At 42.6% G+C, this 15,494-nt stretch overlaps 1 protein-coding gene across 4 annotated transcripts in view; it reads left to right on the top strand.

Annotated features, from left to right (window-relative positions):
• MACROD2 (mono-ADP ribosylhydrolase 2) overlaps positions 1-15,494 on the top strand; it is a 1,919,130-nt gene that overhangs the window by 1,396,551 nt on the left and 507,085 nt on the right. For all 4 annotated transcript variants that reach the window (XM_057703765.1, XM_057703767.1, XM_057703766.1 and 1 more), the window contains exon 8: positions 7,628-7,701. In XM_057703765.1, coding sequence (XP_057559748.1) covers positions 7,628-7,701 — 74 coding nt within the window. The remainder of the gene's footprint in view (positions 1-7,627; positions 7,702-15,494) is intronic.

Genomic DNA, 15,494 nt, shown 5'->3' with positions numbered 1-15,494 from the left:
ATGCTCACTGCAGTAACAGGGGCCAGTGTCACTCTTATTACTTCACCTGTTTTATCTCCTGTGAGACTCAGCCTTTAGCCAGAATTGTCTTGAGTGGCTGCTCTGGCAATTGCTTAACGGTGAGGCTCCTTCAGCTCATTTCTCTCAAGTAATTTGATTCCATCGTGGTATCAGAATTGCTTTCATGAGTTGAAAGGAGGCCTGGGGAGGGGGTTGACAGAAAGCTCTCTTACGATTTAAGAAAAAAAAGTAAGTAAATTCAGTCCTGAACTTCCCTATGCCCACCACACTCTCCATCTGCATCCCTCTACCTCTCTTCCCCACGCAGGACAGGTGTGTGTCTGTGTGTGTTCAGGGGGGTTGGTGAGGAATGTTGGGAGCAAAACACAACTCATCTCACATTTCATCTCCTTTTACCTGAGCTTGTAAAGCGTATAGTTTCATGTCCATTTGGTCCCCACAGCAGAACTTGTGTGCTAAGATAGGATAGCCACAATCTTTTTCTAAAATATCAAGCAAAGTGTCATTTTCCATTGACAGTCAATGTTGACAATCCCAGTTCAACTAATGTTAACATTTCTATAAACCCAGTGATATATGATCCCCCTCATTTAGGACAGAGATTTTCATCAGTGCTGAAAATCCCATGTTTAATAACTGATAATATGTTTTAAAACTTTTTATGGTTTATTTATTTTTGGCTGTCTTTGTTGCTGTGTGCAGGCTTTTTCTAATTGCAGAAGGCAGGGGCTATTCATTACGGTGCATGGGCTCCTCATTGCGGTGGCTTCTCTCGTTGCAGAGCACGGGCTCTAGGCACGCGGGCTCAATATTTGTGGCTCGCAGGCTCAGTAGTTTTGGTGCATGGACTTAGTTGCTCCGCGGCATGTGGTATCTTCCTGGGCCAGGGATCAAACTCTTGTCGCCTGCATTGGCAGGTGGACTCTTAACCATTATGCCACCGGGGAAGTCCCAACTGATAATATTTTTATTTTAGTTGAGCTCATGTGTAAATAGAAAAAATAAAAGCAGCATGCTTTCCTCATTAAAGACTTGATGGGGAGGGAGGGCTTAAAAGTGGATGTGAATTTAATGTGCAGAGTTCCAGAGAGTTAGATTTTTTTAAACGGTTGCTTCTTACTTCTGGATATTTATAGTCGTTCAGCCCCAATTTGGTGCTTATGGTTGCCCTGAGGGCTGGAGAGTATGGCAGCCACTTTCTAAATAATATGCAATGGACGTGGGGATTTATGATTCCACAAAATTGTTAGTATTTTATCACAGCCTTGAGCCAAGTGCCCTGCTGGGTAGGGTTGAGAGTATGGACTAAACACCCTTTGAGGTGAGGGCCACTAGAGAAGAAATTGTGCAGCTAAAAATAAAATGATTCAGTACATAAACAATAGTTTTACCATTTGTGAGTTTTGCCTGGACATTGATCTCCTAGCTTGCTTTCTTCTTACAACTGCTAGGGAGGCATCCACAGTTAAAGCAGAGGTGACTCTTGGGACCTGGGCTGAAAGGTGATGTTGGGGGAAAAATTCAAGAGAGAGGCCCTGTGTAGACTGTAATGGTAAATGGGGTTTATGTTTTAAAGTATGGATTAATTGTACCTGCTATTCTGTTCAGTTTGAGTTTTAATTTTTGTGTGTGTGTGAAGAATTTCTCAGAAAAAATTGATTTAAGGCATTACTATATGCCTCTGTATGATTTAGTAATCTATAGCTGCAAGCAGACCCTCACTCTAAGTTTAAAACAAAAGTTGGCTCATTGCTTCTTCCTCCCAAAAGGGCAATTTTACTGGCAGAGTAAGTTATATCTATATTTATTTTAGTGGACTATGCTAGATTTTCAACAGAAAATGTTTGTGTTTTGTAACAAGAGAGCAACATTTGTTTCTCCATAGGAGCCTGTAGACAAAGTTAAAGATACTGGGGAATTATCAACAACAGCAAAATGAAAAAAAAAAAAAAAAAAGCTAGAGGGGAAAATCATCTACAGCAAGGTCAAAACCAGATTCACTCTAATTGTGTTGAAAACGTTCTGGGTTTTCCACAATTCCAATAAATAGTTCAGTGACTGGGTAGAACTTTCCATGAGTCTTCGTTGCTGTGTCTTTCTGCAAGTTGATGAAAGGAGAAATACTGAGTAATAACTGAGTGAGAGAATATGTCTAAAGCAGTATTTGATGCACCAAGAATGAAAAGCATTGCATACACAACTTGCTGTTTCAATTTTCCCCTCTTTTGTTTGCCCCCATTTGTCCCCCCTTTTCCCTCTTTTGTTTTCATGTTCTGTTGACAGAATTTGTCCCCTCATGGTTTGAGTCCTCACTGCTTTGTAGAGAGAAAACAAGCAAGTCATAAAACGTATCTGAGCTTCTAGCTATAAAAGGTATTGATGAGCCTAAAGCTATCCTTAGTGGCTTTAAATGTGGTCAGGAAAATATAATTAAGCACATCCTGACATGTTAACTAACTAGATAGATAAATACATTATTTTAAACTTTCTTACGTTTCTGTTGGGAGTGTACATCACTACAGCTGCTTTGGAAAACTGGCAGAATCTGCCACTTAAACACCTGGATAACCTCTGGACCCATAGCCCTGACTCCTGGGTGTATTCTCAACAGCAACAAGTGCTTGTGTTCACCAAGTGACATGTATGAGAATGTTCACGGCAGCTTTATTCACAGCAGCCCCGACCTGGCAACAACCCAATTGTCCGTCAACACCAGAAAGGATAAGTTGTGGAATATTCATGCGGTGGAATGCACGCTACAGTGGAAAAGAGTGAGCTTCTGCTGTGTGTGTGGACATAGCATGAATATATGAATGCATGGATAAATCAAGCAGCATAACAGTGAACAAAAATAGACAGTTCACACTGTCGATGTATATGAAGTGGAAAAGCAGACAAAACTCATCTATGATGATAGAGGAGGGAATAGCAGTTCCTTCAGGGGACAGAGATTGACGTGGGGCAAGGTAGCTTTCTGGAGTGTTGGAGATGTTTTATATCTTGACTTGGGGAATGGTTTTGTGTGTGTGTGCGTGTGTATGTGTGAAATTTACCAAGCAATTTAAATACAGAAGTAAATTTTTAAAAATCTTATAAGATGTGTAAGTCGGCTTCACCATTCACAACAGAAGTTACTGTTAATAACCCTAGTGAATGAGGAACGAAGCAGATTTGGAATGACAGCAGCAGATTCTGTGCACACCTGGGCGCACACACACACACACCTCCCTCCACACTGGGCCCTGGGTTATTAATGGTTTGCTCAGCCTCATTGACCCTCATACCTGGAAGAGATTTTCTATGTCATGTAATTCAGTGGTTCACCTGAGGCTGGTCTGCAGCCTTCCCTCCGGGTGGCCATTCTGCTTTTATGAACAGAAGTCCCCTGGTGACCGGAATACGGTCGAGACCTCCTGAGGCAGCCTTACTGTCATCAGGAGCCCACCCCTGGGCAAAAATCTGCGCTTGTCTATTCATTGGTCTTACTTGTAACCCTTGGGGTCTTGCAGGTAAGTGAACAAAGCATTGTGCTGTTGCTGTTTACTCAGAACGTCATGCTTTATCTTGTATATGTATGCTGCTGAAAGCAGGTATATTTTCAGGGTTATTTGTCTTGATAATTTCCTCTCCTTTTAATTAATTACAGCGTATCTTCCCTCCAGGAGCTATGTTTTCTCAAATGCATCTTCTCAATAGTTTTCCTTCAGGGATGACATAGGATAATGTGGATATGTCATTCTGCTTGGACATCTCAGAATCCCTTGGCCCTCCCCATACTCTAGGGCTAAACACCCTTGTTCTCCCAGTAATCAGCCTTTCCTGCTGTCAATACAAAGGGTCACGAGTCCACAATCCAGTTTTTCAACACATATTTATTGGTCATTTTCTATGTGCCAGCAGTCTTTTAGGGATACAGTGATAAGTAAAAACAGGCGTGGTATCTGTCTCCTTAGGGCTTTCACTCTATGAAGATTATTAGTCAAATATTTATATAAATAAATGTAAAATTGCAACTATGGTGAGTGCTGTGGAGAAAAGGTATGTGGTGCTATGAAAGCATAAGATGGGTAGTCATCCGTATTGGAGGAGCCTTCCCTGGTGGAGTGTTGGCTGAGCAGAGGGCAAACATTAAAATAAGCTAGGGAGAGGAGGAGAGAAATGGCATTTCAGGAAGAGGAAACAGTGTGAGCAAGGCCTCATGGCAGGAAGGTGAAAAGGAACATGCATTCAAAGGACAGAGAGAAGGCTGGAATGAGAAAATGAAGAGCAAGGCAGCATGAGACAGGAGAGAGTCAGACCACTCCGGAGAAATGTTAGCACTAATTCGGGGAGTGGTTTGAGAACAAGAGTCTCGAAATGCTTGTAAAGTAGCTTCCTTGGAAAGTAGCTGAACAAACTAAAGGACAGGTTTTGAGAGAGTAGTTTTGGAATGGAAATATTACATTGAGGTCCAGGGTGTGATCTGGGGAGGAGGTACGGTCAGGGTTGTTGTCAAAAATGACCAGGTCGGGGAACGGGCAGGCCAGGTGTTGGGTGGTTCATCTTCTTGGATGCTGAAAGTGCCCGGGGTTATGGCAGTCCTTGAGGTGGAGAGGAAAAGTATAACTCAGTGCCAGAGGTTTTGATGAATGTGGGAAAATGACCAAGAGGTCACACACAATTGACAAGTGACCACAATTGCCTTGGTTCTGGGAGAACTTGTATAATTTCTCTGTGGGGATTTACTTCAAAAGGTTAATGCTGATGGCCATTGCAACTGAGCGTGATTACAGAATTTATTAGCTTCATATAACCCTATAATTTTTACTCTTCAAATACTTCTTAAACATATCAAAAAGTTGGAGAAGATTGTCATGGGAAGAGAATAAACAAGGAAAGCTAAGACACAAAACTAGAAAGGCTCCCGGGATGTATGATGCCAAGCTAAGGTGCTGAAGTCTACGCTGAAGGAGCTGGAGAGTCGGCCAAGGCTGCCATTGTTTTGTGTAAGGTGGTGGTAGCTATACTTGAGGAAGAATCACCTGGAAGTGGTGTGCTGGACAGATGGGAGAGGAGGAGGAGACCAAGGAGCACAGTCTCGAGTCAACTGCCGTTGGCTGGGTGAAAGCTGATCTGACCTCGGATGAGATCAACAGGAAAAGAGGGAAAGAACAGGGTGGGGTAAAATCCTTCAGAGGGATGCTGCCTGTGGGACCCAGTTACCAGCAGGGGGAACAGCCAGATACGGCAGTGACAGGGAAGGAGGTAAAGCCAGGGGCAGAACCAGAAAGTCAGGAAGGATTCCTTTTGTGGAGGAATACACATTGCATTTGGGAGGCATCTGGGTGTTAAACCCAGGGAAGAGGTGGACTGAAAAGCCTGCTGAGGTTAACCACTAACCACACATGCCCACCCAGGCCGCCGTCTTTTTCTTTGCAGCCCACAGGGACTCCTCCTGCTTCTCCCGCCTTCACTTTCCCTCACCTTTTCCGTCAGTTCCTTGCTGCTCACAGCTTGCTTCTGAGGACAGTGTCTCCTCAGGTCCTCAGGGTAGTTGCCTCCCCCGACATTCTGTTCTTTCCTAGAAGGCCTCCCTCAGGGCTCTCCGTCTGTGTCCGCACATCCCTAAATGCCCTTGTGCTGCTGTATAGAGGTTGCCTCTTACTTCTTCCCCCAGACGTTGGGCTTTAAAGACAGGAACCCATTAAAAGCGCATGTGTGTCTGTCTATCTATACATATATATACAAAGAATATATACACATTCTTTTCTAGTTAAATAATAATTTGTTTAATGAATTAGCTAATTAACAGGTTTTTCTAATTTTAAGACTTTTACAGCTTGAAGCCTTCGTTTAAGGAAAATGAATGGGATAAAACAATGCAAAACAAACCCATAATCCCAGATGTCATAGATGAATTTGCACATTTGAAAACTTGCGCACATTTTTTGATTGACAGCGGTTCCCTCCCTCATACAATGGTGACCAAGTGGGGCTTGGCCCTGCTTTATTTTGTCCCTTTTCTGAATATACTCTTTGACAAAGCTTGTAGAAACCTAATTAGAAAATCAACATTTACTTTTGGAAGTGGGGACGAACAACTCCACTCTCTTATTTCTCTCTCACATTTTCTCTGAAAGTCCACTGAGATTTAAACCATTAGCATGACCTACTGGAATATGTATTTCCCTTCCAGTAAAACTGGGTCTTTTAAATCTCAGATCTCCCCATTTCAGCAACACCTCCCCCCTCTGCATCTGCATGAGCAATGTCACGGGAGCCTCCCTGATGAGGTGTCCTCACGGACATGTTGGTGGGTGAAGCTTATAGCATCAGCTCAGGCAGCTGAGTTTAGGATGTTGGGAATGGCAGACATCTAATGGATGCTTCTACAAAAAGGAGCCAGGATAGGTCAAACAGGTAGGAGGAGACACAGAAGAAGGCAGTGTTGAAAAAAATCCAGGAGTAGAGTCTGCAAATCTACAGAGACAAAGTAGATTAGTAGTTGACAGGGGCTGGGGGAGAGGGGAGATTGGGGAGTGGCCGTTAATGAGTATAGAGTTAATATTCTGGAATGAGTGGTGAAGATTGCACAACTTTGTGGACATATTAAAACCCACTGAATTGTATACTTTAAAACAACTTAAAAATCTTTTAAAAAAAAATTCCAAGAGGGGAGAGGTATTGAAACATGAAAAACTAAACACATTTAATCCCAAAGAAGATGAAGAGTGGTTGAAAGGCTGTGCGCTTTTGCGATTAGGAAGCCAGTGGTGAACTTGAAGAGACTATTTTGAATAGAGCAGTCACTCCCATCTCTTCTTTCTGCCCCATAAATAAGTAACTTATAAGGTTATTCCTTCACATATTTTTATCTCTATTGGCAAAAGGTCTGATGATTCTGCGAGTGCTTGAAGTGTTTGGTTTGTATACGCTGAAGGATGAGTTTTAGAAATCCTGATGATCTGTGCTTATGCTCACTGATGTGTTACAAGTGTATCATTCTTCCTGCGCTTCTAAAACCAAACCTGTACTACAGAATCAGGTCATTTCATGTCATCTTCATCTCAAACATCATTTCCAGTGGCTCTAAATGGAACAGGCCTTACCTTCCTTGAATTCACGTAATAGCTTTCAGTGGTACTGCTGTGTGACAAGTGGTTGGCCCTGTCTCGTGCCAGCTCACTCATGGAGTGCTGCTGACCTCATGCCCCTGGGTCAACCACATGTAGTCTCTGACCCACATTTACTTGATCAGTAAACTGAGGGTAAGAAACATTAATCTCACACCTTGTATGAGAAAATTATATGAGAATGTTGGGAAAGCTGTTAAGCAACTGTAAATACATTTTAATAGATACCATGAAGAGACAATTAGTCTTTTATTGCCTTTTAGCTCTAGACGAGTATAGGACCAGCCCCCTTAATGCCTTGTAAATAGGATCACAGGCTTCATATCCCGCGATGTGCAGTGTAGAGTGTATACCTTAATAAGGTCTCCCTTGCTCAGTATTAATTGGTTGAATTGAATACTATTTAAATGAGAAAAACCCAGTATCATAGCATGAGTGACTTCTCTATTGCCTTTGCCTTTTTAAAAAATTGTTTTGTTCTGTTCTTCCCTTAGGTTTTCCAAACGAGCCTGCTGCAGTCATTGCCCTCAACACGATTAAGGAATGGCTGGCCAAGGATCAGCACGAGGTAGGAGAACAACAGTCCGTGCAAGATGCTGGGATTTGATTCTCAGTTTCGAAAAGGCAGATACGTTTATTCCATAAATATCAAGTCGACCTAGTCATTGAGCCGAAGCTAGCTAGCTGACGGTGCTTCATTTGGGTTATGTGGGTGATTGAATATTTGCCTATAATTAATTGACTGAACAGATTACGTTGATTGGCTTTGGTGGTGAAGATTGTCAAAAATGGTCAGATTCATTTAGCCATGATCTCACTTTTACGTCTTTAGATAACGTGGATTTCTGTGTAAGAGAACGGTGGATTTCATTTAGGTGAAGAATTCAGGGATCGTCTGGTGCTCTTTTCCTTAAAGAGTTACGTTATCTTTGTTGACAGCATTTCTGGTGTTTGGTAATTTTTTTGGTAATCTAAGATCACTTTATCACTGATGGTCTATAAAGCAACTTCTGAGTGTGATATTGTAGTGGGCTTTGATAATTGTGCTAAATTGTCATGACGGGGATCTTTTATGAAACTAAGTGCTTCCATCAGTATTCATCATGCCTCCTACTCTGCTTACTTAATAAGATCCTTGGGATATAGGTAGTGATGAACAGGAGAATGACTCAAGTAAACCAAGCAACACAATTAGTAGAGATGCTGTGGCGGCTTGGATTTTAGAGGTTTAGCAGTTAAAGTATTATAACAGCAAATAGGTTTCACACAGTGCACAATATTGTGCATTTTTCTTCTGTTTTTACTTTTCTCCTAGTTTACTCACGAGTGCTGTAAAGAATTCTGTTCCATTTATGATGGTCCCTGAATTTAGCTTTCTTCTTGGGTAGAAGATGGATTATTCAGAGATGTCTGGGTATGGAAAGAGACGATGGGAGTTTCCTAATGAGAGATAGCTCTTGGTGCTTTTGTGTGTTTAAAGAAACAGCAGTGTCATTTTTGCTAATGTAAAATTAACTTCAACACTCTAGTTTCAACACTTTTAAAACAGATATGAACATTGTTAATCTCACGTAGAAGTGAAGACCACACAGCTAAACAGACTCATTTTTGTGCTCGCTGTTTCTTTTCCTCTTATTTTGAAAGGTACACATAGGACAACTTCAATTTAGAGGATAACTTTAATAGCCTCAAAGATGCAGAATGAAAAAATAACTAAAATAGCCAGTTTACAAAACATTTCTTTGGCATCTTCTATTTTCACAGAGATCTTACGGAACATCTAGGATAGGTATTGCTGTCATTATCCTCATCTAGGATCAAAAGGTTAAATGACAAACTCAAGACTATGGAGTCTCAGATCCAAGAGTCCGACCCATGTCTCCTGTCTCTAACAGCCATTCCTCCTTGGAATGCTCCTGAGGCCAGGGAGAGACAGTCTCTTTGAAAACTGGTAATCTTCAGTATGTCCCTCGGTCATAATAAAGGTTCCTGGACCATCTGCTTGGCAAAAATGTAGCGTTTCAAAGTTAAAAACTAAGTGAAATGGTGTGTTGATGTAAATTTATCATTTCCACTAAAATAATAATCCAAGGATATTCTCCACTGTTGGAATTTCCCACGTGCCATCTTGGCATGTGGTGGGAGTACATGTAACTACACAAAACATCAAGGAGGTGATGATAGATCCTACTGATGGACTCTCTCTAAACCATTCAGAAAGTTGTTTTTCCTAGATATTTGTTAGCTTAGTGTTGCCTACTGAATGTTTTTTGCTCTGATCTTACTAGCCTACTCTGTCTTTGAGCCCATTCTTTTGCTTTTGTATTCTTTTCTTGCTCCTGTCTTGGGTTCATTGTAGAAAATCTAGATGATTTGGATTGAGAAACACAACTTAGTTATTGCCATTGCAACTGTGAACACAGCCTGTGCTAGTTCTCTTTCAATATGCTTTGGCTAATTGAACTTGAACAAGTCAGGTTTTGCCTAATAAATGAATTATAGCTGGTGGGACATAGATAAAAGCTGTACAAATGGACTATCAAGCAATATTTTGATGTATTTTTTGCTCTGTTAACAAACAAAGTAGGTTAAGGACTTACTCAGTTGTCTCTTCAATGCAGTATGCTTTTGGCATCCTGATTGTTTAAGCTATTCATTAATTCACTCATTTGATGAATATTTATTGAAGCCCACTAAGCCCCCAGACACTTTTCTGATACTAGGGACAGAACAATGAAAAACAAAACCTTTTCCTTATAATGTTCATAGTCTGGGAAAAGAGAAATACAAATTAAACAAAAAAATAGCTCAAAGAGTACAAAGCAAAACAGGGTAATTGAATAGTGAGTTATCAGGGGATGTGGTTTTAGAGAATGTAGATTGCTCCGAGGACACACCCCTGGAACAAAGCTTTGGACGAAGGGAAGGAGCAAGCCAAGCCACACAGAGGTCTTGAGGAAGGACATGCCACACAGAGGGAAGGCAAGAGGCAACCCTGAGGGGAGAATAAGTTTACTGTGTGCAGGAACAATGAGAGAGAGAGAGTGTGGTTGGAGCACAGAGATGAAAGAATAGCAGAAGACAAATTTGGACAGGTAGTCGGGGGTCAGATCATTAGCGTATTGTGGTTTCATGGAGACACTTTGATTTTTTTATTCTAAGTCTTTGAATGGGAAATCATGGAGGGTTTGGAGCAGGGAATAGCATGATCGGATTCACCTTTAAAATGACCGAAGTCTGGTTGCTGCTTGGAGAATGGACTTGAAAAATGTCAGAGAAGAAAAGGGAAGACTGATGAAGGGGCTCCTGCAGTAAATCCAGGCAAGAGACTAGTGTTCTTGGGAATACAGTGATGGTGGAAAAGGAGGCAACAGCATCAGCGTTAGAAAATATTTTTTCTGAACAATAGTTGACTTGATTCTATCTCATTACAAAAATCACATGTTCCCACATCAAAAGAGGCCTGACCGGGACACTTGGGTCCAGTGGGCGGGACTGGGAAGCACACGTTCTGTTCATCCGCCATCTACTTGTTTCATTTGTCCAAAGTCTGAGCTGTGAGGGTGCTGTTGTCACCACATATTTAAGGGGACTTGGGGACCTTGAGCCCAGCTGAACAAATAGTACAGCTGGCTCTGACTGCATTGGTGCTAACGGAAGAGACAGTGCAGAGCTTTAATTTAAAAAAAAAAAAAAAGGAAGGAGAATCCTCAAGAGGATGTAATTAGGGCCCATAAGTGACCCACCAGAACTACAAAATATAGTGACTTCTGATTGAAAAGTTGAAAAACAAAAGAAAATATTCACTACTGGGAATTGAATTATTGCTCTGTGAAGACAGAGAGATGAATTATCTTAAACATAGAACAGAAATACAAAGACATGGAAATCATGACTGCAGAGATAAGGTATGCGGCGGAGAGACCCAGGGATCAGATGTGAGGTGGGCGAGGGATGGAGATTACCCGCTGGCATTTTAGGCTAAATTAAGAATTAAGAACTTGTGAGTTCAGAAAATCAAGAGAAAAGAATATCAGAGTTGGCTATAAAAAAAAATTGACAGCATGTGGCATGATAACCTTTCCAAACGTGCCCGTTTTTCTCAAGTAGAAAGTTTATTAAAGAGACAAGTGAGCAGAACAAGGGGTCGTTGTGGAAATGAGTGGCAGAAATGCAGCCCAGACTCCTACCTCAGCGGGGGGGCGGGGGCCTGTTCTGCCTTATCACCTGCAATTGCATGCTGTCCTCATTTCTCACACCATCTAAAAATACCGTTGCTTGTGAAATAGTGGTTTCCTGGCTCCACAGCTCTGAGGCTCCCCGTTCCTGATGGGAAGCTAACCTAAGCGGTGTTTCTCTGGTGCCTGTTCTCTTGGTCCACCGTAGGGACTCATATGACGTCTGGCTCTCAGTCTCTGGAGTAGTGTATGGATTTGTGAGGTTTCTCATAGACAGCAGAAGAGTAGGATGTCTTTCACTTTTAAAAGCTACCAACGGCTTGACACTGGAGCTGTTGGCCTGCTATGGAGGGCGTGTTCAGTGACTTCAAATACTCCAAGGGAGCAACCATCCTGCAGCTCAGGGCGCTTGTGGTTAAGGCTTCCAGGAAGTCATCTTAGAGACGAAGGCATGTAAGATGAAGACTCCAAGCGGGAAGATCAGTGGATTTCCAGGGCTCTTTGAAATCTAGAAACCTTAAGGTACTAATTAGGCCTCAGTTACAGTGCGACACAAGCCTGTTCTCCCCACCCCTCTGCCAGTGATAGAGCAGCGGAGACATGGGCAGAAGCATAGCACTCTGGGAGCTCTAATTAAAGCTGTGGCCACGGGCAGCTGTTGTTCAGAGGGGAGGTCATGGTCTGAGACCAGGCCTCAACTGCATCTCCGCAGATCTCTGAGGATAGCATTTTCCAGAAACCTTCCCCATTCATTCGCTTCATGGAATTCCCTAATGTCCCCTCTCCTATCCACAGACTCCTCCTCGCCAAGCCAACCCCCCTGTTCTGGGGTGGAAACAATTCAGTGGGGGAGGCTCTGGTTTACCTTCGAAGGCCCTCTGCGGACGTCTGGCTTGGCTTGGGGGTCACTGGCAGGGAGGAATTCCAGCTCTGCATTTTCAAAACCAAAATTGGTTTTCTTCTGTGTAGGAGGGAGGTGGAAGTTTTTTCTCATTGCATGTGGAGTTTGGACCTTTGCCTAATATAGAATACTTTTTAACTGTGCTTTTAGCACGAACAGATTGTTGTTGAAAATGTTAAATATCATCTACTTGTCATTTAAATTGTTTACTCTGCCTTCCAAGGGAAACACAACATCTGTGGTATCGCTGTTTGTCACGTTGGGTAGCGTGCCTACAGATGTGGCAGGCCATCCCGAGGTGCTGTGTGTATGTGGCAGTGTGGCACCGAGACAGATGCCCACCTCTGCACCTTGTTGCAAGCCAGGGTCCCAGACCTTACCCAGTGCGGTCTAGGCCTCAAGGTCAACTGACAGCAGCCAGAGAGCAGAACTAGTTTTGGGCTCATCGCTCGTGTTCTTTAGAAGTTAAGATACTGGCTTCTGTCTTCAGTATCATCCTCCCCTGCCTTCCAACCTTCAGACACACAATCTACAAAGTATCGAAAAGGATGAACACGTTCCTCTCCCCCAGAACACAGAATTGGGAATCCGCTGAAGACGGGCATGTCCAGCCTCCTGAAAGTTTCATCCGCTGTCCTTGCACTAACGTGACAAGATCAGGGTCACGGCCACTTGCTTCCTCGTCTCGGATCACAGAGGAACCGTCGCACTTTAGCTTCTGGTGCTAAGACTATTTTTCTCCCCTTCTTGGCAGAGGTCTTTGAACATATGCAGTGTTAAAAATTGTTTGTCACTTTTATTTCGGAATCACATTATGGATCACCAAAAAAAAAACCCTAGTGTGGGACCTGCCTTATGTCACTGACACAGAACACCTTAGGATCTGTGCAGTTCTTAACACGGGGGCTGAAATGAAACATGAAATGATGCTTACATTTCTGATGGGAAAATCATATCCTTCACACCAACTTTCAATTCCTATGGACAACTGTTTACAGAAATGCAAAACAATGCACCATCCTTCAATTCTGCAGAAGCCAGAGGTGTAGTTAACATTTAGAGACCTGGAAGGAACAGATGAGGTGCCCAGTGTTCTCCCTGGGGGGTGTCTTATGTCTCGAAGCAGCGTTTGAATGTCTGTGCTGGCCTTAGTTTCTGGAACAATTTAAGCTTAAGATATGTGTGTTTAGAAAAATAAATTCCACCTTAAAATCTTCACATTCTGGGCAGGAATGTGGTTATGGTAATAATACCCGTCATTCTAATATGCTGCTGTAAAAATGTATCCTTTGACAGCCCAAGCCAGGTCTTTAGGTGGAAACCATGATGCTTATCACCTATGACATAATGGAAGAAAAGTATTCCCAGACTTGCACACATGTCGTGTTCCTTTTGCTGTTCAAGAACCCTCGTGACTTGTAAAGAGTTTTTCTCTCTCCCTCCATCTTCCTTCCCTCCCTTCCTTCTCTCCCTCCTGCCCCTCCGCCCTTCCTGCCCTTCCCTTCCCTCCCCTCCCTCTTCCTCCCACACACTCATTCACTCACTCACCCACTCACTCATACACATAATAGTTTTCCATTCTCAGGCTTTATGGAGTTTGTGACAATTACACTGATGGTCAGATGTAAGTTTTATCTTTTCATCTTGTGACTCTAAATACCCATTGTTAGAGTAAAAGCCATGCCCCAAGGTAGCTTCTGCCTTTCTTGGTGGGAGGCAGTGTGCAAGGGCCGTGTGTCACCATAGACTGCCCTACCTAAGAGCTTGCCAATAGGCAAATCCACCTGCCTCTCCATACCTGCACTACTTTAGCCTCTATTCCCAACAGGCACACTGGAGTTATGCAGCCAGGAGTTAGAGTTCCTTGCTGTTGCTTCTGGGCTTCATAATCCTCTACCCATCAACAAGAAGCACAAGAGATGGAATAATATAAATTGTGCTGCTTTAGTTAGTGAACCCCCTGCCAGTTAGCCAGTGTGTCTAGGGTGGGGAGGGCTTCACTCAGACACTCTTCGGCATCGAGGTAAGGATGCCCAAGCACCCTTTTCCCTAGTCTTACTCTGCATGGAGAACTCTTTTTTAAAGTCTAATGTTTTTTATCCTGGCAGGGGATGTCTGTAAAATCAAGGTCTCAGGGTGCTCTAGTGACATCAGCATATAGTCCCAGGTAGTTTAGGGGCCGATTTCTGTGCGGACATGTAAATAACCCAGTCATCCTTAACCCAGCACAGGGTCCCTTATGCCCCCATTACTTTTAGAGAAATAGAATGAAATGAGGTATAGAGGGAACCTGAAAATACATGTCTTGAGTTGGGGGTATTATATTAAAATAGGATTGTTTCAATCGGGGAACTATATTGGCACCTAGTGTGGGATTTCTAGAAAGAGTTTCAGGAGATGTAAAGTAGGGATGTGCAGTAGCTAAAGAAGGGAAACCAGTGTTTTTCTGGCTCTGATGTGTCCTGTGACCTGTGTTTGGGACACATGCTGTTACATATTTCTAGAACATCTTCATGCAGCTGTCCTCAAGGTACATATTTTTATCTTTAATTTTACAGATGTGGCAGTTAAGGTTCAAGGGAAAGGAAATTTCTAAGATCGCCTAGTTGGGCACGTTCATGTTCTACTATAACCCTGCTTCAGTGCCCAGTGGCAAGTATTTCAAAATAACCAAACTTAGTTATTCAAAGGATTGAATACATCTGTGGGTATGGGACCCAAATTTGGCTGATGAGAGACTTATCCTGGGATGTTTTTTTTTTGCAAACTGGAGTTGAGAAGGGAAAATTAGGGCCCACTTTGGTAGTGGAGCATAGAGAGATGGGGCATAGGAGCTGCCAGTGGCCCTGTTCCCTGCCATCGTTTTCTGGGGGGATATCTGCTTTAGGACATTTTGCTGGAGAGGTAATTGATTATTGGGCAGGTTGCACAGTCAGCGAGCCCATTTTGCTGGCTTGAGTGACGATCCAAAATGGGGGCAGCGTTCGTTATTTTAGCAAAACAGAATAACTCCTATTTTTAATATTAATGTCTCAAGCTAATACTTCTCAACTAGAGAAAAGGAAAGGTTGAGAATAATTTGGAAGTTTGTTCCCCCAAACTACATGTTTTAAATAGTTAATTCTGCCCCTTCACAGAACTCCTCTTATGTTGAACAACTGCATTTAATGGAATTATTCCAGGTCTTTCAAACAGGTTGGAAAAAAAGAAAAAAAGTCATTGTTCTCAATAGCGAAGTGAATAAGAGCTCTTTTAAAAATGCAGTCTTTCAGTATTTTCATG

This window comes from Hippopotamus amphibius, chromosome 12 (assembly GCF_030028045.1).
Source record: "Hippopotamus amphibius kiboko isolate mHipAmp2 chromosome 12, mHipAmp2.hap2, whole genome shotgun sequence".
Taxonomy (NCBI): domain Eukaryota; kingdom Metazoa; phylum Chordata; class Mammalia; order Artiodactyla; family Hippopotamidae; genus Hippopotamus; species Hippopotamus amphibius.
The sequence above is the reverse complement of the archived record's forward strand: the minus strand, read 5'-3'. Positions and strand labels throughout refer to the sequence as shown.